This window comes from Salvia hispanica, chromosome 1 (assembly GCF_029641045.1).
Source record: "Salvia hispanica isolate PSC_SH4W2 chromosome 1, Shi_PSC_v1, whole genome shotgun sequence".
In the NCBI taxonomy this organism is placed as follows: domain Eukaryota; kingdom Viridiplantae; phylum Streptophyta; class Magnoliopsida; order Lamiales; family Lamiaceae; genus Salvia; species Salvia hispanica.
The window spans coordinates 45,872,548-45,896,232 of record NC_142692.1 but is presented as its reverse complement, the minus strand read 5'-3'; the positions used below and the strand labels follow the sequence as shown (position 1 = coordinate 45,896,232).

Sequence of the window (23,685 nt, the reverse complement as noted above, 5' to 3'; positions counted from 1 at the left end):
CGAATTGAGATGAGACTTTTGAAATGGGTGTTTGGTATATATATAGAGTTCCACCATAGACCAATGGTGATTTTAATTTACGCAAACAAAATAATTATGATAAAAATATGGCAGTGCCAGAGTACTTGTCAGTATGTTTTGAATCTGTATACAATTGTGTTTCCTAATTCGAATAGGATTATATTTCCGAATTAGGATAGGATTTTATGTGTGCCTATTTATATGGTAGTATGACACATAATTCTGAGATCTGACAGATCCAATCTGTAACCATAATCTGAAAACACTCTGAATATAATTTGTTCTCTGTTTCCTGCCTAAGGAGGTTATAACCAACAACATTGATGAACCACATAAATATGTATCTCTTTACGTTTCTATTTATCTCGATTCACAATTGCCTTATTTGTTATAACAGTACTATCTTCCTCGCTTGGCTGTTCGTGATCCGTAGTTAGTGCCGTAAAGTCCCTATTAGACAGTCAATGACATAAGGCATCTCAGATTTAATGACATTACAATCCCTTTTAACAGGTAATTCACACTATCTAAGTTGTGAATTTTTACATTGTTTGAAAAATTAATCGACCGAAAAATCTTTTATAATCTTGAGTCTATTATTCTGTCTACTATAATTGAAAAATATTGGGAAATCATTAATAGTTAAAAGAAGAAAACGTTAAAACATATCACTCTGTCTACTATAATTGAAAAATATTGGGAATCATTAATAGTTAAAAGAAGAAAACGTTAAAACATATCATTCTGTCTACTATAATTGAAAAATATTGGGAATCATTAATAGTTAAAAGAAGAAATCGTTAAAAAATGAAGGGCTGCAGATGTTGTTTTTTTATTAAGAGATGAAGTAAAAAGTAGTATGGAGTCTACGAACAATGTATATAGCCAAGACAGACAAGAGTCGAGACTATTGATCACCTAATATAGTAATATTGGACCGTTGTTTTCGTTTTTAATGAGACAAAGAATTCTGATTTTCAGTTTCTTTGAGGTATCGTTGGAAAAAAAGGTAGATAAAAAACACTTTAGAATTTTTATAAGTATTTTATAAAAAAAAAACATAACAGGAGTAATAAAAACTGTCTAACAAATAAAGGAAATTTTTTTTAACAAAATAAAATCTTAATAGTATTCTCTCCATTCTATAGTATAGGATTTTTATGAGTACTATTATTTTGTGTATTAAGTGATAAGAGAAAATAGTACTCCTTCCGTCCCACAAAAGATGTCACACTTGTGGGATGACACGGGATTTTAGAAGGTTTTGTTTTGTATGTTATGTGGAAAGAGAAAATAGTAATATTTATATTAACGTAAGAGAGAACTTTTTCTGAAAAAAAAAATGTGACATCTTTTGTGAGACAAACTAAAAAGGAAAATGTGACATCTTTTGTGGGCCGAAGGGAGTAATTTATATTAATGAGAGAAATTTTTTTTCAAAAAAGGAAATGTAACATCCTTTGTTAGACAAACTAAAAAGGAAAGTATGCATCTATTATGAAGCGGATGGAGTATTAAATTTTAATTTCTTATTTTGATATTGTTAAAAATGTATATATATTAGTAAAATTAATACATTTGTGTAATTACCGAAAATATATGCACCAACTTTGTTGGATTGAAGAGAGGAGTATACTTTACAATAAATATTATTGATAACTATTAGAAAGATTAAGAAATGAAAGTAAAATTGATTGTGTCGCCACGAAGAAGATACCGATTAAAATATAGTATAAATAAACCGCACAAAGTCGCCACCCTACCACGAGGATCACGTACTTTATAATATGTCTTCATCTAAAAATAGTCAAGGAATAATGTAACAAATAATTTTGGTTCCAATCCATAAAATTGTCATCTCAAATAATGCAATATTGTACTGTGCAATATCCTACTCTAATGTAAACAATATCTTCATTTGTGACATATAGATGGAGGTCAATATATCCCGATAGCCCACACGCATCGATTGTCCTGCAGAAATCTTGAAATTAAGAGATACTATAAATCTGATTGATATATACTACTTCCTTCCTATATAAATCTGTTTGCTGTTTTTAAAATATTATTTGACTTTGTTAAAAAAAATTGAGTGAAAAAAGTTTGTGAATTCTAAGCCATACATTTATTTTATTAATTTTATAATAATTGTGAGTATAATAAATTAGTGGAACATAAGTCCAATATTTATGAGAAAATATAAAAATAGAATGTGGTATCTATTAGGATCACGACTAAGAAAATATGAGATATTTAATAGAGATCGGAATAAGTACAAATTTAACTTTAAATAATGATAGTAATATTTATTTGCAAAATCGAAACGTAGTTGGGAAAGAAACAATAAATAAAAGTACGACAATCTAATCTAGCCACGGAACATCTAGCATCGACTCAAATCCACATAGGATTATTAAAATGACAGGTAATATTGATTCATAGCTGAAAAATGAGCTGTAAAAATTAACACAATCGGTTAAATGTTAGGAGTATGATTTTAGCAATCAATTTTGAAGTTCATAAAAAAAATATATAAAATACCTTAGTTTATGATATTGGTGACTATCCGCATATAAGATATAGATAAGATCGGGGCCATTATATTGCTGAATTAAAGTTGTTAATAGGGATATTAGTCTCTAAAATCATAAACTTTGGTCAAATTTTGGTATTTTTCACAAACGTAAAAATTGGTCTACAATATCACAAACTTTACATTTTATTTGTTATTTTCCATGCAGTTAAATCATCATATCTGATTAACTTACGTTACTTGCATTTTATATCCTACTTGGCACTACTAGTTCAATGTGAATTTTTCCGTGACTTTTATCATACTTATCAAGAACTTAAAAAATGGTCTAAAATATTGCAAATATTTTTCACGGTTGTCTACGTAGGATTAGTTTTTCTCCAAATATATTTTATTTGAGTTGAGATGGGAAATAACAAACAAAATGCAAAGTTTGTGATATTGTAGACCAATTTTAAAGTTCGTGGAAAATACCAAAATTTGACCAAAGGTCATAGTTTTAGGGGCCGTTTGGTTGTTAGGTTTCAGACATATTATAATTCATATCTGCAATATACATAGCGTTTGGTTACTTAAAGCTGCTAGGCTGAGGCCCGTTTTTATAATGTTAGGCCCGCACTATTCATGTAACAATCGACGTGTTAGTATCACGAAAATTTTGGGAGTTTATTAGCCGGCATTGATGGATGTGCCTGATGGAAGGGCACATCATTTTACATCGAAATTTCAGTGACATACACACATCATACACCACAACCACTAGGTTTATCTAGTCATGAATTTAGTAGAGAAGGAGTGCATAATGGAAGGGCAAACTAAGAATCACAACATAAAACTAGGTTTAAATCAGGAGATGAGTAAAATACAAACAAATAATCTAACCTGGATATGATTTAGATCGTCTTAAGAGGAATTTTGCAATCGCCACCGATAGGGGGAGGCTGCTCTGAAAAAAAAAAAAACCGCGCGAATGATGAAAGTCTAAAAGGAATTCGCGTTTTTATGTCTGCACAATCCTGAAATTCGTCTGTAACCCTAGGGGCAAAATAGACAGCACAACTTAACAGTCCATACCACTACAGTCAACCAAATGAGGGGTTGGGCCTTGTTTTAATTTGGGCTATATTCAACCAAATGCCAGTTTTGTAATTAGTCAAGACATCCTCAGATTATACACCATTGGGGAGCCCGATTATAGACATTACCCATGTTAATAACCAAACGACCCCTTAGGAATCAATATTCCTTGTAATATTAACATGATCTAATCCTGTCGATTTAGGTGGGTCCATTGGGCCAACCCCAGTTTATTGGATATAAGGTTGGTGTGGGCTCTTAAAATAGAAGCCCAAGTACATATATGCATGTCGTTAATCTTTTAGTACTCTTATTTTATGAAGTTGATCGGTTTTCTAGATACCACGAGAATTTAAACATTTTTATTATTGAAAAAAAAATTGAAATTTTAAGTAGAAAAAATAAATAAATTGAAAGAAAAAAAATTATTAAATATTTTAAAGTAGGATAAAAGAATAAAATAAGAAAAAAAAAGTTTATTTAAATATTTAAATTATTTCCTCAATAAGTATAGAGTTTTAGTTTTGTTGGTGCAAACGAAAAAGGAATATAGACGCAGGACAGATGGAACAACTAGACTTTAGACGTCCATTAGTTTCCAACACATTTTTTTAAAATATTTTATTTGAAGAAATACATTTCTAAAAACAAAAATAGTAGTACTTTATTTTCTTTATACTTAAGAAATTAACAGTGGTACGTAAAATTTCATGCCAAAAAATACTGTTTCGCTTAAATAAAATCAAGAGAGTAATAATTTCATAATATTATATACTTAATATGCTTATAATTAGGTGAGTTCCAAGAAGATTGATGTATCTTTTCTCTTAGATGTATTGTAATTGTAGAAGGGTTTCTATTTGGAAATTGGATAAACTAAATATGATTGTATTTTGTGGTGACTAGTAGTAATATTCCTTGATTGTTCTATATGGGCAGTACGATACAGATTTATCCACTACATAAACAGATTTATCCACTACATGTATTGTTGCGAATATACAAATCCAGTTATATACTCCATATAAACTAGCTAAACTAAATACTTGTTCATGTATAGTTACTTCCTATCTCAAATACATAAAATTTTCCTATAATTTTGTGTCTTTCTAACATAAAATCCTAGCTAAACCCTTGTTAGCAGTCATAATTAATTCATAGAGATGGGAAAAAGCCAAATATATCTCATACAGTGCTTTTATTCTTTAACTTACAAACATGGCATGCCCTCAACAAAAACCACATAAAACTTTTGAATACTTAAAATCTACAAATATATACATGCAGTATTATTTGAAACTTCATTGCAACTACAACCAATGATAGTTCCAAATCATGTAGCAGGAGATGCAAGTGCAACAAGAGGAACGGCTCTATGGACCGTCATCCCGGGACTCTCACTCAAGTCCAAATCTTTCGGCTCAACACCTTTAGCCAATTTCCAGTCGAATTTCTGAACCAGATCAGCTAAAAGAAGCTCCATCCCGGCACAAGCCAATGTGATCCCGGGGCAGCCTCTTCGTCCACCCCCAAATGGAATTAGCTCGAAATCTAGGCCCTTGAAGTCTATAGAAGAATTCAAGAATCTCTCAGGCATAAACGTTTCTGGCTGCTCCCAGGACACTGGATCCCTCCCTATAGCCCATGCATTTATCATCACAATTGTTCCTGCAGAAATGTCGAAACCTCTCACTTGCACATCTTTGCTTGCAAGCCTAGGCACAAGTAGTGGGACCGGTGGATGTAAACGCATAGCTTCCTTGATCACAGCCTTTAAGTAATGCATTTTTTGTAGATCATCATCGGTTATCTCTTGGTTTTGCTTCACAATTCCTCTTACTTCTAGCTGCAACTTCTCCATCACTGTGGGGCGTCGTAAGAGTTCTGACATTGTCCATTCCATAGCTGTGGATATTGTATCAGTTCCACCGACGAATGCATCCTGCAAAATGATTAATTGTACATAAGTGTCATGTAGGTGAGAGAGATATGAATAAGTTGGCGCGTAAGTGTCATTATTCATTCACGTCATCCAAATTTTACATGCGTTTGCCAACTCAACATTTTATCTTCCCAAAAAAATCATCGTTTGATAATTGCGATTTCTAAAACATCATTGTTTGTCATCATTCAAATTTTAAATGATGCAGAAAAGACTATAATTGACCAAATTTCGTGAGAATTAACCCTCACTAAAACAAAAAACTTTTAGAAAACTACATGAATAATTAAAACATAAAAATCCACTAAAAATTATCACAACAAATTGAATAATAAATAAAAAATTAGTAAATGTTATAAAATAAGTATGGGATATGATAAACTCTTAATATTTATAAATAACATGAAATTGAAATTTTAAATAAAAAAAAAAGTGAGATACAATAGAAGTATGCACAAAGAGAGAGATGATTACCAAAAGTATTGCTTTGAGGGTATCTCGATCAATAGAAGCATCAGCAGTTTTATCATTATAGATATCAAGCAAAATATCCACAAAATATTCTCTACTCTCTTCCTTGCCACCCTTTTCCTGCATCCGTTCTTGAATCACACTCTCCATAACTTGATCAATCTTTTTAGCAGTGTTATCAAGTCTCTTATCAACACCATTAACACGTCCAATCCAACCAAGCCACGGTATAAAATCACCTATATCAATAACCCCCAAAACCTCCATCAAATCCGCCATGGCATCCAAAAACTTCTTCCCATTTTCCGAATCGCTCAGCTTCCCGCCAAAGGCCGATCTTCCGATCACATCATTACTAAAGCTCTGAAACATCGCACTCAAGTTCACCGGAGCATCACCAGAAAATTCTCGAATCTTGTTCACAATAAGTGCAGCTTCTTCTTCGCGGATTGAGCTGTAAGATTGGACCCTTTTGTTGCTCAGCAGCTGGAGAACAAGGATGCTTCGCAGGCGCCGCCAGTATTCGCCATAGGGTGAGAGGGAGACGTCTCTGCATCCGTAGGCCAGCTTCTTCATGGCCTTGAAGCGAGGCCGGTTGGCGAAGGTGGTGTCGTGAGTGACTATGATTTCACGGGCGAATTCAGCGGAGGAGACGATGAGGACGGGGACGCTGCCGAAGTGGAGGAGCATGAGCGGGCCGTGCTTTTTGGATAAGGACCGGAGACCGCGGTGAGGAAGGGATGATCCGAGTTGGTGGAGATTTCCAATTATGGGTAGCTTTAGTGGTGAAGGGGGCAGTTTCCTTTTGCTTGATGATTTGAAGAAGATTCGGGTAATGGATAATAGCAAGAGGAGGGAGAGAAGAGACATGAGAATTAAGGGATTTAGTTGGATTTCTTCCATGTCTAAGGTGTGTATCGAACTGAGATGAGTTTAAGTGAAGCTTTTAAAATGGAGTAAGTTGTTTGCTTTATGCTTTAAAAAAATAGTAGTAATACTAACTGAGTGTGATAACTATATGGATATATTCATAGGTCTGTGTTGTAGCACCGTGACACCATATATCTTGCAACATTATAAACGCTACACAATAATTTATAGATTGTTGTATAGCTTGTTGGATATTGCTGGCCAAGAAAAAATTGTTGTTTACAGTGTTGTATATTGCTGTCTGAGATTTTTGCACTTGAGCTTTTTCTTTTATTGTCACATGTCAGCTTATTATTCATCCACGTGTACAAATGATCGGCTAGGAATGATGGTCTGATGTTATTTTAAGAAGTGTTGTCATTTTAATGCACCTCTGTATTCATATTCTTACACTAAATATTAGGAAAACACAAAACACGTGTGGTCCATTGGATATTCTGATTTAACGGTTAGATTAATGTCACGTATCATCCAATAATGTTGATTTTTAGCCTAACAATGTAGCTCGAACAATAATGTAGCATTTTAGACTAAAGATTTCTAGTCTAATAATGTACCTCGCCTATTAATGTAGATTTCTAGTATAATAATGTAGCTTATCACAACCATCCAATATAAGGATCCAACGACTATGATTTGTGCTATTTTACACTAAGAAGTTGTAAGGACCCTAACACACCCCAGAAATTCGGCTCAACTATCTCTAGTGATCAATGAGTATTTACCTATTATACCAATAATAATTCTAAAAGTCCAAAATAACTTTTCTCATAAATATTTGGGGAGATAAGGATTTACAAAAATACAAAGCACAACAAAATATAATTTCTCACGTCAGCATACAAAAATACGACAAAATAGCACGAAACATCAAATCATAAGCCATTTTTTTTCGTTCTTCGTTCAAACATTTCAACTGAGAAACCTTCTATTCTTGCCGCTATTTTCATATAATATTATAACGTTGTAATGAGATACTTAATGCATTCGGGTTTGCCGTTTCATTGAGTTGGAGGCAAATGAAAAATACTCTAAAAAGTTTTATATGTTTGGAGGCATCACTAATTAAAAAAATATGTACATGAAAAACATTCTGAAAATTTCTATATGTTTTTAACAAAAACAGTCTAACAAACTAAGTAAAAAAACAAATTTAAAAATTTAGCAAATATTCTAAAAACAAAATCTGAATATCAAAACTTATCTTTTGTTTTAAAATTAAAAAAAATTATCACGATGAATACATCTAAATACTTATCGAAAATAAATGGGTCCACTTTGTAGGATGAAGCCTTATAGATATTATTAAATAATTTGATAACTATCAGATTAAAAGTTGAGAGTCAAAGGCTGATACAATGGCCACGAAGAAAATCCAAATTAAAAATAATTAAACTGCGCAAAGTCGCACCAGACCACGACAATCACGTAATGTGTAGAACTTCATGTGACACCACAAATTGTTCCTATAAAAATAGTGAAGGAATTTGGACAAAATAATTTAGGTTCCAATTAATTAAATTGTCTTCATCTTAAATAATGCCATATAATATTGAAGATCAATATTTTTTCTGCTACACCAATATCTTCATTTGTCATATATATATATATATATAGAGAGAGAGAGAGGGTAGTGATATGTCACTACAAAAAATGCGCTATTTACCGACGGAATTACCGACGTACACAAATCCGTCGGTGATTACCGCCGGAATACCGAGGGAACAGTTCCGTCGGTAATTTTCTCACTTTTTTTAGTGGCATTTTATTGTACACGGAATTGTTTTTCTCTATTTGTTAATGTAAAGCTATCACCGACCGAATTGATCTGTCGGTAATCTTAAGAATTAATTTAAATATTCCAATACACAATAAGATAATTAAATAATCTTAAGAATTAAATTAAATAATTCAAAACACAACCGTTTGCTGAAGTCATTCATTCTTCTGCGTCGAGCTACACCAGTGCCGTCGCCGAGCTGCAGCCTACGCCGTCGCCGAGCTACAGCCTGCACCGTCGACGAGCTACAGCCATCGCCGTCGCTGACCTACAGCCACCACCGTCTCCTCCCCTCAAATCGGTGGCATTCTGTTTTCTCGACTCCACCCTTGTCCACAGCTCTAACCTCCAATTTTTGAAGAATTAAGGTGAGAATCCCCTTTTCACCTATCCATTACACCATTTTTTGAAGAATTAAGGTGACAGCGAATTCAAATATTGCAAGTGTAGGTTGGATTTGGGGGAATTGGTTGAGTTTTTCTTAAATTGGATTTGCTAGGGTTCATTTGAGCGCTCTCTTCCACCACTCTTTTACTTCACATTTTCACAGAGGTATTACTCTTCATTCTTCTCCTTTTACATGTTATGTTATAATAAGGGTTTTTTCTACTTAATATTATCAATATATGTAGGAAGTTTTTGTAATGTGTTAGCAGAATTAATTGTGAGTGGGTATATATGCCATCACTGGTCTTCTAATTGTGAGGTGATATGTAATGTGTTAGCAGAAAATTTGCTCTATTAGAAATTTGCTTTACGTTTAGCTGATCTGTTTTGAGGAAACTCGAGTCTCTTTGAGGGAACTCGAGTCTGTTTCGATACCATTGTTGCTGTTTAGATACCATTGCTGCTAGGATCAAGTGCTTCTTCTACCTTCATTTGTTTAGACTTATATGATTTATATCTCCATTTGCTTATTTTAGTCCGATGGTATATTGGAACAGAATGTAAAATTGTTTTGCATAGTCTGAGATTTCCTAATATATGGCAATGGACATAGATGCTTTCTTCTACTTGCACTTTTATGAATCCAAGAGCTATGCATGAATCACGATTCAATGGCCATTAAGGTTGCCTAGGATGGGATATCTGCAGTGAGACTGTTACATGTGATAGAGTTTTGGAATGTACTACTTAGACTAAAGTTTCTTTGTCCATGGCTGGTCTTGATGTTGGTTATTTGTTATATTGGTTATTTGTTATCAATTATTCAAGTAATATGTTTTTTGAGGTGTAGTTCAATGTTTTAAGTTATGTGTATAATTTTTTATTATCTAGGCGAAGGTGCAAGCGATTGCAGCAACAAAGGGCGAAAATCCAAATTTGAGTGACATCTTCATCAATGATGTTTGTGGAGGAAAGCTCGACAAGAAGAAGAGGATGTTCGGGATAGGAAACTTGGCATCTAACCTTGTGTTCTACACCTCGACAGAGTCCGCAAGAGCACAAACCTTGCGAGATGAATTGCGTGATGAATTAAGGGCTGAATTAAGAGGAGAAATAAGGGAGGAAATTAGGGAGGAAATAAGGGGGGAATTTCGACAAGATTTAGATGCGCAAAGTGTCAAAATTTCAGCAATGGAGGAGAAGATGAACCGGATCTTGATGTCTCAACAATCCAATTTCTCACGACTCATTGATGATGATGCTTCACAGACCTGATACATATTGATGGAGGAGAAGATGAATCGGATCATGATAGTCCCAACAATTCCAAATTTAATATAAACTTCCTATTTTGTGTTTTTTTTATTCGTACTTTGGTTATGTTTAACTAATATACCTTTTATCTATCATATCTTCATTATTGGATTATTTTGGCTATTATAGGTGATTTGACTGTATAAATGAAAATAGGTGTCTCACACTCTCACTGTAAATTATAGAATCAATTTGTAAAAAATACTTATTAATTACCGACGGAAATAGTGGAATCTAGTTACCGACGGAATTGGTATAATTACCGACGGAAATTAGTGTGAACAAGAAATCGGCATTTACCGACGGTTTCGCATTACCGGCGACAGAAATCGGTCGGAGAATCCGTCGAAAATATTACCGACGGATTTTATCTTTCGGTAACTATGACCGACGAGCAATTTACGTACGGAAAATTTTGGTCTGAATTTCCGTCGGTAAGCACATTACCGACGGAATTTGGGGAATTACCGACGGAATATTCCGTCGGTAAACAGCGCATTTTTTGTAGTGTGTGGCAAATGCCCCTTAAATATATAACTAGAGAACAAATCACAGCCACAAGATTAAAAAAATCAAGGGCTAATTTTAACACATGTAATTTTCGAATTTAAAGGAAAAATCAGTTCACTCTAACACAAATTTACTTCACTATATAAGGCGGGGGTAAAACGGACATTTCACTAATAAAATTAGGTTAATAATTTTAATTAAGAAAATCAATCGATCTCGCCTTCACTGTTTTCCCGTCGTCTCCATCCATCGTCGCTCCGTCTTCTCGTTCCTGCAATCGCCGTCGTTTCGATCCATAGCGCCTGCAATCGCCGTCGTTTCATCCATCGCGCCTACAATCGCCGTCGCCTCCATCCATAGTCGAACAATGAATCCAAATCAGAAAGATTTTTCAAAATGCAAGTTGTTCTACTAGTTTATGATTTAGTTTTAGATTTCTCATTCTACAGTTAATCACTACAGTTAACTAATTCTATTTTTTGTGTAGGTTTTGATCGAGATAAAAAAAGAAAAACAACAACCGTAGACTCCGATCATGAGTATTACATTATTAGTGAAGTATTACATTATTAGAGTGAAGTTTTTGTGAAGTATTACACTATTCTAGTGCTATAGTGAAGTGTCTGTCATCTATGCTTGTAGTGCTTTGTTTTTCCAATTCAGTGAAGTAAAACATGGTTAGAGTGAAGTATTCTATTGTTATAGTGAAGTGTCTGTCATCTATGCTTGTATTGCTCTGTTTTATGATTTCAGTGAAGTAAAACAAAGATAGAGTGAAGTATTCTAGTGCTATAGTGAAGTGGTTGTGATCTATTCTTGTAGTGCTTTGTTTTTCCATTTCAGTGAAGTAAAACATAGTTACAGTGAAGTAAAACATGGTTAGAGTGAAGTATTCTATTGTTATAGTGAAGTGTCTGTCATCTATGCTTGTATTGCTCTGTTTTATCATTTCAGTGAAGTAAAACAAAGATAGAGTGAAGTATTCTAGTGCTATAGTGAAGTGGTTGTCATCTATTCTTGTAGTGCTTTATTGTTCCATTTCTGTGAAGTAAAACATGGTTAGAGTGAAGTAAAACATGGTTAAAGTTAAGTATTCCAGTGTAAGAGTGAAGTGTCTGTCATCTATACTTGTAGTGCTTTGTTTTTCATTTCAGTGAAGTAAAACATGGTTAGAGTGAAGTATTCTCTCGTTATAGTGAAGTGTCTGTCATCTATGCTTGTAGTTCTCCTTTTTCCATTTCAGTGAAGTAAAACGTGGTTAGAGTGAAGTAAAACATGGTTGGAGTGAAGTATTCCAGTGTTAGAGTGAAGTGTCTGTTATATACAATGAAGTAAAAATTTTTGTATTATGCTTGATATTTCAGTGGAAAAAGGATTGGCAGAAATTGCGGCTGAGATTGTACCAATCGACATACTTAAAGGTTTCATGAAATAATTTCAATCTTTTGATTCTATATGCATATGAAAAGAAAGAATATTCTAATTTTATGTATTTCTATACAACAAATGAAAGGTCATAAAGATTCAGCAAATGAAGCAGTTGCTGGGGAGAAAAGGATGAAAAATCATGAGGATGAAGCAGCTACTGCCGAGAAAAGGATGAAGAATCGGGAGGATAGACCTTTCAAACAAAAAACTACAGCTTTACTACAAATGAAACAGATGTTGCAGAGAAGAGGATGAAGAATAGGGAGGATAAACCCTCCAAAAGAAATACTACTGATTATTCTGAAAAGAGGTCGAAGTATATTCATGATAGACCTCAAGGTGAGTTATTTAATTATTTAGTATCTTAATAAAATATATTATGTATATGGCACAAATATATTATGTATCTTAATAAAACATAACCAACACCCATAAAAAACTTCCAAGACACTATAGCATTACAAAAGCACTTAATTGAAGAACGCTTGCGTTTCACCTGATGTTGTTCATTCTTTCTTTGCTTTGTACCTTCTCGGCTGCACACCACATAAATCCAAGTAATGACATCTTTTTCCTTTTTCGATCCCTTTTTACGAGTGTCAAACCCAACATATCTAGCATAATTATTGTAGAAGTCCAATGCACGATCAATGGTCATGAAACTTTGTCCAATTTTTGATTTCAAATCATCGGGGCATTTTGGTACATAAACCACTGTAAGAAAAATATACTTCACTGTGAGCAAAAATATACTTCACTCTAACCATGTTTTACATCACTGAAATGAAAAACAAAACACTACAAGCATAGATGACAAATACTTCACTCTAACACTGTTTTACTTCACTCTAGCCTTGTTTTACTTCACTGAATCGAAAAACAGAGCACTACAAGCATAGATGACAGACACTTCACTATAACACTAGAATACTTCGTTCTAACCATGTTTTACTTCACTTTAACCATGAATCACAAACACTTTACGCTAACACTGGAATACTTCACTTTAATTATGTTGTACTTCACTGTAATGAATAATATACTTCAATACAAACAATATTTACTACACAACTCATATTGAACATATTTACTTCATTGTTCGTCACATATAGTTCACTCTAACGTTTTTTCACATCATACACAATCTAATCATGCTGAGCAACAACACTTAATTGATAATAATTGATAAATACCTTTAGATTCAGTTTCTCCTTCCTCTCCCGATGAAGAGGAATCAGAATCGAAATAATCTTCCGATGAATGTATCAGAATTGAATCCATTTGAAGGAGTCCAGACGTCGCGCTGATCGATCCAAACTAATTCGCTCTGATCGATCGAATAAAATCGCGCTTGAATTCGATCAGAACGAAGCTGAATTTGGTTCAGATCTGAGAAATCGCGCTTGAATTTGATTCAGATCGCATATTTTTGAAAGAAATCCTAAGCTATATTTAGTTCAGATTGAAGAATGATTTGGGAAAATTGGTTGACGATAAATTCGCTGCAAATTCATGTTGAAATATTGAATTCCCAAAATGCCTTAAACAAGTATTTTCTCATAAAAATTTGAAAGTTTGTTTAAACCATATGATTAATTTGGAATGTTAAGATGTGTGGCTGAAATTAATTCTCTAATTATACACTTAATTCTCTCTGATCCCTATAGCCCACACGTATTGATCGTCACCAATGTTCCACCAAAAATGTCGAAATCAAAGATCTAAATTAGTTTTAGTTTGATATATACAGATTTTACTTTAAAACTAATTTTGTAATTTAAATTTATTTGCAAAATCAAAATTTAGTTAGTAAAGAAAAACAATAAATAAAACCACGACAAAGGAAAAAATAAATGTATAGGGATGTATGACTGGAGAGAGAATGTTGCCACGGTATTACATTAAACTATTAATAGTGTTATCGTTATATATTTGGAGCAAAAGATCTCCGTTTTAGATTCATACTTTCATTCATACTTCTTGTCGAATCAATTAGACCAACCAATCTAAATATCTAATCTAGGCATCTAGCCACAAAAGGATTATTAATATGACACCTAATATTGTTTCATGGCCGAAAAATCTTCACTAGAAAATTAACGTAATTCATTAAAGGTTATGATATCATCAACTAATTTAAGTTTGAAAAAAAAATCAGAAATTGCATAATCTAACCTAGTTGATTTATACTAGGACTGGTTTAGAAAATAGAAACTGTAAATTGAACTGGCATACCACAACAAAATTGGAGTTGGTAGTCGAAATGACACGTAATGTTGATTCATGATTGAAAAAGCTGTCATAGAAAATTAACACATGTATTAAAGGTTTTATGATTTTATCAATTAAACTTTATGGAAAAAATTAGAAATAACATAATCAAATCAAGTCGATTTAGGACTAGGATTGTTACAAAAACCAGAGACCGAATACCACCATCAAACTCCGTGATGATCACCTACAACTTTTTCTACAACATCTTCTACCCCACCCCTCACAACTAGGTTGATAGTTGAAATCCAGATTTTGCCTTGATCCATTGGGCCAACCCCAAGGTTGGTGTTGGCTCTAAATATTGCATTTTATTTTGTAAATGTGAAAGTTTAGGCTTTAGATTGCCTATACTTTTTTAGAATTTTTTTTAATAATCGTACATGAACTTTTATTTTCTGAGCATTATCATTTAATTTATATAAGTATTTATGTTTAATTAAAAATTACACTATAAATCCACTTCCATTTTGTTAGTTGGACGACTAATTGAGCATTATCATTTAACAGTATTTGGAACATTTGGAACATTATCATTTAACAGTATTTGGAACATATGAACTATTGATTTAATATGTGATAGACATTGACTAATCCAATCGATTTAGGAGGATTGGTATAAAATAGAAACTGCAAATTGATCAGGTGTGTTCAACACCAAATTGAGATTGGTATTGAAAATCAAGATTTCGCCTTGGGTCCATTGGGCTTACCCTTGTTTTAAGAAATTGATCCCTTCCTCGAGGTTTATTACACTCTTTTAAAAAAATAAGTTTAGAGAGAAAAAAATTATTGAATATTTTAAATTTATAAAGATGAATAAAGTAAAAAGAAAAAAAAATTGAATATCTTTAAAATAGGAGAGAAAAATATGGAGCAGTATGATACAGATTTATCCATTACATAATATACTGATTCATGTATTGTTGCGAATCTAAATTTCCAATTACATGTATCCATATAAATTATAAACTATACTTCCTATCTCAAATTCATAAAATTTTCCTATATTTTTATATCTTCCAAAATAAATTGCTAGCTACGCCCTTGTTGGCAAACATCATTCATACGCCATTTAATTATAGGAAAAAGCCAAATATAAACTGAAGGGAAACATATGTTAATAGTACTTTTATTCTATAACTTACAAACATTGCATGCCCTTTGACAAAAACCACACATAAAACTTGTGAATACTTGAAATGTACATATATATATCTTCATTGCAACAACAACCAATAATATATAGTGTTCCAAATCATGTAGCCGGAGAGGCAAGTGCAAGAAGAGGAACGGCTCTATGGACTGTCAACCCGGGACTCTCACTCATGTCCAACTCTTTCGGTTCAACACCATTAGCCAATTTCCAGTCGAATTTCCAAACCAAATTAGCTAAAAGAAGTTCCATCCCAGTAGAAGCCAATGCGATCCCAGGGCATCCTCTTCGTCCACCCCCAAACGGAATCAACTCAAAATCTTGGCCCTTAAAGTCTATAGAAGAATTCAAGAATCTCTCAGGCATAAACGATTCTGGCTGCTCCCATGAGACGGGATCCCTTCCTATAGCCCACGCGTTGATCATAACGATTGTTCCTGCAGAAATGTCGAAGCCTTTCACTTGTACATCTTTGCTTGCAAGCCTAGGCAAAAGTAGTGGGAGTGCTGAATGTAAACGCATAGCTTCTTTGATTACAGCCTTCATGTAATGCATTTTTTGTAGATCATCATCGGTTATCACTGGTTTCTGCTCGAGTATTCCTCTTACTTCTTGCAGCAACTTTTTCATCACTTTCGGGTGTCGTAAGATTTCTGACATTGTCCATTCCATAGTTGTGGATATTGTATCAGTTCCACCAACGAATACATCCTGCAAAATGATAAATTGTACATAAATGAAAAAACAAAAAACACTATAATATTATAATGGACTTATCAACACATATTACTAAAATGAAACTAAGTATATAAATGAAGTGGGCAGTAGGCGAGAGAGTTGGCTCAAAACTATGTCATTATATGAGTCATTATTAATTCATTACATCATCCAAATTTTATACTCCCTCAGTTTCACTCAAGATGTCCATATTTTTTAGTAAACAAGATTTTTAGGTGGAATAATTGTGTGTGATAAAATAGAGTAAAAAAGATGATTGAATATATTACTCCCTCCGTCCGCGAATAAGAGTCTCATTTTTCCATTTTAGTCCGTCCACGAATAAGAGTCCTGGTTCACTTTTACCATAAATGGTAATATGGTCTCACCTTCCACTAACTCATTCCACTCACATTTCTTTTAAAACTAATACTCCCTCCGTCCCAAGATAAGTGACCTACTTCTTTTGGGCACGGGATTTAAGGAGTGGTATTTAAATAAGTTAAAGTGGAGAGAGTAAAGTATGAGAGAGGGAAAAGTAGAGGAGAGAAGAGAGAATAAAGTAGGTGGAGAATAAAGTAGGAGAGATGACTTTTTGCTAAAAATGGAAATAGGTCACTTATAGTGGGACACCCCAAAAAGGAATACAAGTCACTTATCTTGGGACGGAGGGAGTATATTCAAGTGGGACCTGTATTCCACTAACTTTTTTTCCACCCATTTTTCTTAACATTTCTTAAAACCCGTGCTGGCCATGAATGGGACTTCTAATGGCGGACGGAGGGAGTAATAAGCAGAGATGAGAAGGGGATTTATTTACAAATATAGAAAGTGGACATCTTGAGTGAGACAAACTAAAATGAAAAGATGAATATCTTGAGTGGGATGGAGAGAGTACGTGTTTGCCAATTCGACATATTATTTTCCCAAAAAATCCTAGCTAGATAATTGTGATTTCTAAAAGTTCACAATTTGTTATTCAAATTTTATAGGATGCAGAAAAGACTATAATTGACCAAATTTCGTGACAATTAACCCCTATTAAAACAAAAAAATTTAGAAAACTACATGAATAATCAAACCGTGCAAATCCACTAAAAATTATCACAACAATTGAATAATAAATTAAAAATCAGTAAGTGTTAAAAAATAAGTCCTATAGGATATGATAAACTCTTAATATTTATAATCTCAAAATATTGAAATTTTGAATTAGAAAAAGCTTGTGAGATAAAATATAAAGTATGCACAATCCACAAAGACAGAGATGATTACCAAAATTATTGCTTTGAGGCTATCACGATCAATAGAGGCATTAGTAGTTTTATCATTATAGATATCGAGCAAAATATCCGCAAAATATTGTCCACTTTCTTCCTTGCCAACCTCTTCCTGCATCCGTTCTTGAATCACACTCTCCAAAACATGATCAATCCTTTTAGCAGTGTCATCAAGTCTCCTATCAAAACCATTAACACGCCCAATCCAACCAAGCCACGGTATGAAATCACCTATATCAATAACACCCAAAAGCTCCATCAAATCCGCCATGGCATCCAAAAACTTCTTCCCATTCTCCGAATCGCTCAGCTTCCCTCCGAAGGCCGACCTTCCGATCACATCATTGCTAAAGCTCTCAAACATCGCACTCAAGTCCACCGGAGAACACCAGAAGTTTCTCGAACCTTCTTCACAATAAGTGCAGCTTCTTCTTCGCGGATCGCGCGGTAAGATTGGACCCTTTTGTTGCTCAGCAGCTGGAGAACAACGATGCTCCTCAGCTGCCTCCAGTATTCGCCATAGGGAGAGAGCGAGACGTCTCTGCATCCGTAGACCATCTTCATCATGGCCTTGAAGCGGGGGCGGTTGGCGAAGGTGGTGTCGTGAGTGACCATGATTTCACGGGCGAATTCGGCCGAGGAGACGACGAGGACGGGGACGCTTCCGAAGTGGAGGAGCATGAGCGGGCCGTGCTTTTTGGATAAGGATTGGAGACCGCGGTGAGGAAGGGATGATCCGAGTTGGTGGAGATTTCCGATTATGGGGAGCTTTGGTGGTGAAGGGGGCAGTTTTTTCTTGCTTGAGGATTTAAAGGAGATTCGAGTAATGGACCATAGCAAGATGAGGGAGAGAAGAGCCATGGGAATAAAGGGATTTAGTTGGATTTTTCTTCCATGTCCAAAGGTGTGTATCGGACTGAGATGAGTATCGATGAGGCTATTAAAATGGAGTAGTAGTTTGTCTCAAAAATGTGTGTGGGGTTTTTATTTAAGCAAACAAAATAGTACCGAGTTTGAACAGTCGATGATGCTAGAGTTCACGAACCGTTGGTACCGAGTTTGAACAGTCGAGCCTCATTGATGCAAAACGTGTAGAGAAAATTGACTGAACGGAGAAGAAATTCAGAGAAACCCTAGTTTCAATGAAAAACGAAATATTTTTATCAAAATTCAACTGCGGCCCAAAACAAAAGCAACGCTATTTATAAGCGTCTAAAAAACCCTAGAAGTTCATAAGGAAATAAAACAGAAAATTAAAAATTAAAAATAAGACCGAAAAAACAGTAAATTGCAGTTTTCGCCCCCTAAACAATGTCAGATGGCCAAAATCCATCGTCCATCATCGCGACTAGGTCGCGATGAGTTCGATCCCAAATTGCGTTTCGCATGTACCGTGCGAATTTCAAAACAATCTGACACCGCCACTTTTTGCCCGATTTCTACGTTGAAACTGCATCACTCATACTTGGATTATTCAACACAAAAGTCCAATTCAATGTTGTACTACAAGAAATGACACGAATCATCCAAGATATAAGAACATCCACGATAATGGCCTAGCCAGTGTTCTAGCCACCAACGTGCGGCTAGGCGCTCGGGTAGTCCGCTATTGTGGTAGGCTAGCCAAGAGGACGAAAAAAAAAAACGCCCTGGAACTAGGGCGTTGATGAGCGCAGCTAGTCGATTGCTAGCCGCCTATTGCACGGCGAGCGATCGGCTAGCTGATTTTTTTATATTATGTTTGAACTTTCTTCATTTTTTCAATTTAATTTTGTTTTTGTCATTTATATTTGCTGGACTAGGTAATGCTGAGTCGTTGCTAGGCTATCGCTGGGCTAGGGAATTAGGTAGGCTGTTGGAAGAGCATGATGATGTGGCAGAAGAAGTTTTAGGCTGATTTATTGCTAGGTTGTTGCTAGTCCAAGTCCTACTGTGGATGCTCTAAAGTGACTTTGAATTGACACTAGTGAAACTTTATAATCTTCCACAAGCAATCAATTAGAATATTTTTATAACTATACCCTTTGTAAAAGATGCATTTCTTTACATACGGACTTAAGAAAACTGTGTTTGTGAGTTAAGTGAACACTACAAAAAAACGGAAAATAGTGACAACATCCAATAGCTCAAAACTAGTGACGGAATTAGTGACTGAACACTGTCAGTCACTAACAGTGACAGATTTACCCATCACTAATGTGAAGAAGTCGCTTATAGTTTCCTTCACAGTTACTTTAGTGACGGAAAATTCATCACTAAAATGTTTACTAACAAGTTTATTAATGGCAGATCTACCAAAACTTGATTAGTCATTAATCTGTTAAGTGAAGGAATTTCACTGGTTAGTGACGTAAATATCCATCACTAACTGACGAGTTTTTTTTTATAGCGGGAGAGAAAATAAAATAGGAATAAGATAAAGTAGAGAAATGAATAAAGAATAAAACAAGAGAAAAAATATGTACTATTGTTTTTTGCTAAGAAAATAACTCAATTACAATGCGACAATAGAAAAGAATACGATCCAACTATCTAAGTAAAGTCGAATACGAAGGGAGTAAGTAATAGTATTTAATAGTACTACATGTTGTTTTCTGGATTACAAGAGATAAAAAGCCGGGCGTAATACAACCCAAAAGGAATACAAGAGAAATAACTGAAACTGAATTACAAGGAGATCGAAACTATAAACCGTAGGAAAAAGGAAATAGCCGAGTCGAGGAGGCCTCTTTCCGCAAGAAGAGATACACCCTGGTAGTACTCTTCGGATTGGCGTTTCGTCCCCAAAGATAAAACGGATAGTGTCTCTAATGAAGCAGCACCGCAATCAACAGAGCTCCGGCGAACTAGATGGAGGGGAGGGCAGAGCTTCGACAGAAGAACAATGCAGAGAGGGAGAGAGCTTATGCTTTCTAGAATGCTTGTGAAATTGTGTAGAGAATGCAAGAGTATACATGTCTATTTATAGGCCAAGCCCACTCATTTGAATTGATGGAATCAACACTCATAATGAGTGTCGTGATGGCTAGATTGTAACCCCCGGGGGTTACTAGCCGTTACAGACGTTACAAACGTCAACCATGGAGGATAGGATGATCCTGGACGGATGTATCTAGACACCTCTCACGTAGTTGTTCATTCCAGAAATGTATCTAGACGACCCGATCAATGTGCACGCATTCTACGAAGCCACATTATTTTATCTACGTGTCAAAAATAATATTTAAATAATTAATTACATATCTCCATAAATCATGACTTTCTTTGATATATTATTTCTCTCACTGGGAATCGGTCTAAAAAAAGTGAATATACCACAATCATCTACTCGGAGCGTAGATCGATTATAAAATATTTAATTTTATTAAAATTAAATATTTTATCACTTGAACGATCCGTCAAACTGAATTGACCGGACCATGATTCCAATACTACATATTATACCAATACGGATTAGAAGTCAAAAATAACTTTTCTCATAAATATTTGGGGAGATAAGGATTTACATGCCTAGCCGCATACAAAAATACGACAAAATAGCACAAATCATGAAATCATAAGCCATTTATTTCGTTCTTGGTTCAATTATTTAGACTGAGACACCTTCTATTCTTGCTGCTATTTTGATAAAGAAGTTTTGGCTTTTAATGATAGTTAATGATTCTGATTTTCCGTTTCATTGAGTTGGAGGCACCACTAACTAAAAAATATGTAAATGAAAAACACTCTAAAAGTTTTATATGTTAATTTGGAGGCATCACAAATTAAAAAATAAAAATAAAAAATTAATTTTGATTCTAAATAAATATAAATTTGGTCTAAAGCATTCACTTTTATAGAAACAAATCCATAACAACTGAAATTCTTGTAGGGGTGGTTCTTTTTTGCCGATCCCGTCAAAAAACAAACGGTCATGTCACTGTGCAATTAGCATTGACCTTTATTTATATGACGGGACCATAAATAAAAAAAATCTATTTCGACGACATTTTAATTTGTTATGGACCTGTTTTACAAAAAGTGAATGTTTTGTATCAAATTCATATTTTGATCATATGTTTAGGACCAAAATTGACCTTTACTAAAAAAAAATTATATGAAAAACATTCTGAAAATTTCTATATGTTTTTTTTCTGAAAAACAGTCTGACAAACTAAGTAGAAAAACAAATTTAAAAAGTTAACAAATTTGCTAAAAATAAATCAGATCTTAATTAAAAATAAAATCTTTTTATCAATTTTTTTTAAATTAAAAAAATAATTATCACGATGAATCCATCTAAATACTTATCAAGAATAAATGCGTCTACTTTGTTGAATGAAGAGAGGATTATTCTTTTATATAGATTGTTAAAATAATTTGATAGCTGGTAGAAAGATTACAAAAACGAAAGTCAAATATTAATACTGTGGCCACGAAGATCATCCAAATTACAAAATAAATAAACTGCATGTACAGAGTCGCACCGGACCACGAGAATCACGTACTGTGTAGAACTTCGTGTGACAAAAATTGCTCCCACAAAAATAACCAAGGCATTAGGAAAAATTAATTAAGGTTCCAATCAATCAAATTTCTTCATCTTAAATAATGCCATATAATATTGAAGACCAATATCTTTTCTGATATCACCAACATCTTCATTCGTCACAAAATATATATAGATTGAGGAGGTCACTACCTGTAGCCCACACGCATTATTCGTCACCAATGTTCCTACAAAAATGTCGAAATCAAAGATTAAAATTAGTTTGATTATACAATTTGACTTTAAAACTAATTTTACAAATTTAACAAGATAATTAATTATAATATTTATTTGCACAATCAAAATTTAGTTAGGAAAGAAAAAATATTGTTAGGGATAGAATGACTCAAGGAATGTTACCACAGTTTTGAAGTAAACTATTAATAGTGTTATCGTTATAGATTTGGAGCAAAAGATCTCCATTTTAGATTCGAACTTGAGTCATACTTCTCGTCGAATCCATTAGATCGACCAATTTAAATATCTAATCTAGCCACAAAAAGGATTATTAAAATAACACCTAATATTGATTCATGGCGGAAAAATCGACACTAGTAAATTACCGCAAGGTTATGATTTTATCAATTAGTTTTGAAGTTCATAAAAAAAATAAGAAATTACGTTATCCAATCTAGTCAATTTAGATTAGGACTAATACAGAAAATAGAAACTGTAAATTAAATCAGCGTATCACCACCAAATTGGAGTTGGTAGTCGAAATGACATGTAATGTTGATTCATGATTGAATAACCTGTCATAGAAAATTAACACATGTATCAAAGGTTTTATGATTTTATCAATTAAAGTTTATGGAAAAATTTAGAAATATTAAATCGAGTCGATTTAGGACTAGGATTGAAACAAAAAAAAATAGAGACTGAATACCCAGATTTTGCCTTGGTCCATTGAGCCAACCCCAAGGTTGGTGTGGGCTCTAAATAGACTTTAGATTGCCTATACTTTTTTAGAACTTTTTTTTTAAATAATCGTACATGAACTTTTATTTTCTGATCATTATCATTAATTTATGTAAGTATTTATGTTTAATTAAAAATTACGCTATAAATCCACTTCCATTTTGTTAGTTGGACGACTAATTGAGCATTATCATTTAAAAGTATTTGGAACATTTGGAACATTATTATTTAACAGTAGAGTAAATGTCAAAATTGGTCCTGAATATATGGTCATTTTACGTTTTTTGTCATAAACATTATATTTTGGATTTTGTGGTCATGAACATATGAAAATTTGATCATTTTGGTCCTCTGTTAACATTTCCGTTAAAAACTAACAGTCAGTGGATTTAAATCTGATTTTGACCAAATTTCAGTTTTAA

The 23,685-nt window shown here is 33.8% G+C and overlaps 2 protein-coding genes across 2 annotated transcripts; both read right to left on the bottom strand.

Moving 5' to 3' along the window:
* Positions 1–4,810: 4,810 nt before the first annotated feature.
* Positions 4,811–6,982, bottom strand: LOC125223406 (cytochrome P450 71A8-like). Its single transcript, XM_048126543.2, has 2 exons — positions 6,048–6,982; positions 4,811–5,573 (listed from the first exon to the last, which is right to left on the bottom strand). Exons 1-2 carry the CDS (start codon positions 6,945–6,947, stop codon positions 4,965–4,967), a joined length of 1,509 nt encoding a protein of 502 aa, XP_047982500.2. The 5' UTR covers positions 6,948–6,982; the 3' UTR covers positions 4,811–4,964.
* Positions 6,983–15,781: 8,799 nt separating this feature from the next.
* Positions 15,782–18,747, bottom strand: LOC148933947 (cytochrome P450 71A8-like). Its single transcript, XM_089062163.1, has 2 exons — positions 17,813–18,747; positions 15,782–16,531 (listed from the first exon to the last, which is right to left on the bottom strand). The coding sequence occupies exons 1-2, from the start codon at positions 18,362–18,364 to the stop codon at positions 15,923–15,925; spliced, it is 1,161 nt and encodes a 386-aa protein (XP_088918289.1). The 5' UTR covers positions 18,365–18,747; the 3' UTR covers positions 15,782–15,922.
* Positions 18,748–23,685: the final 4,938 nt, after the last annotated feature.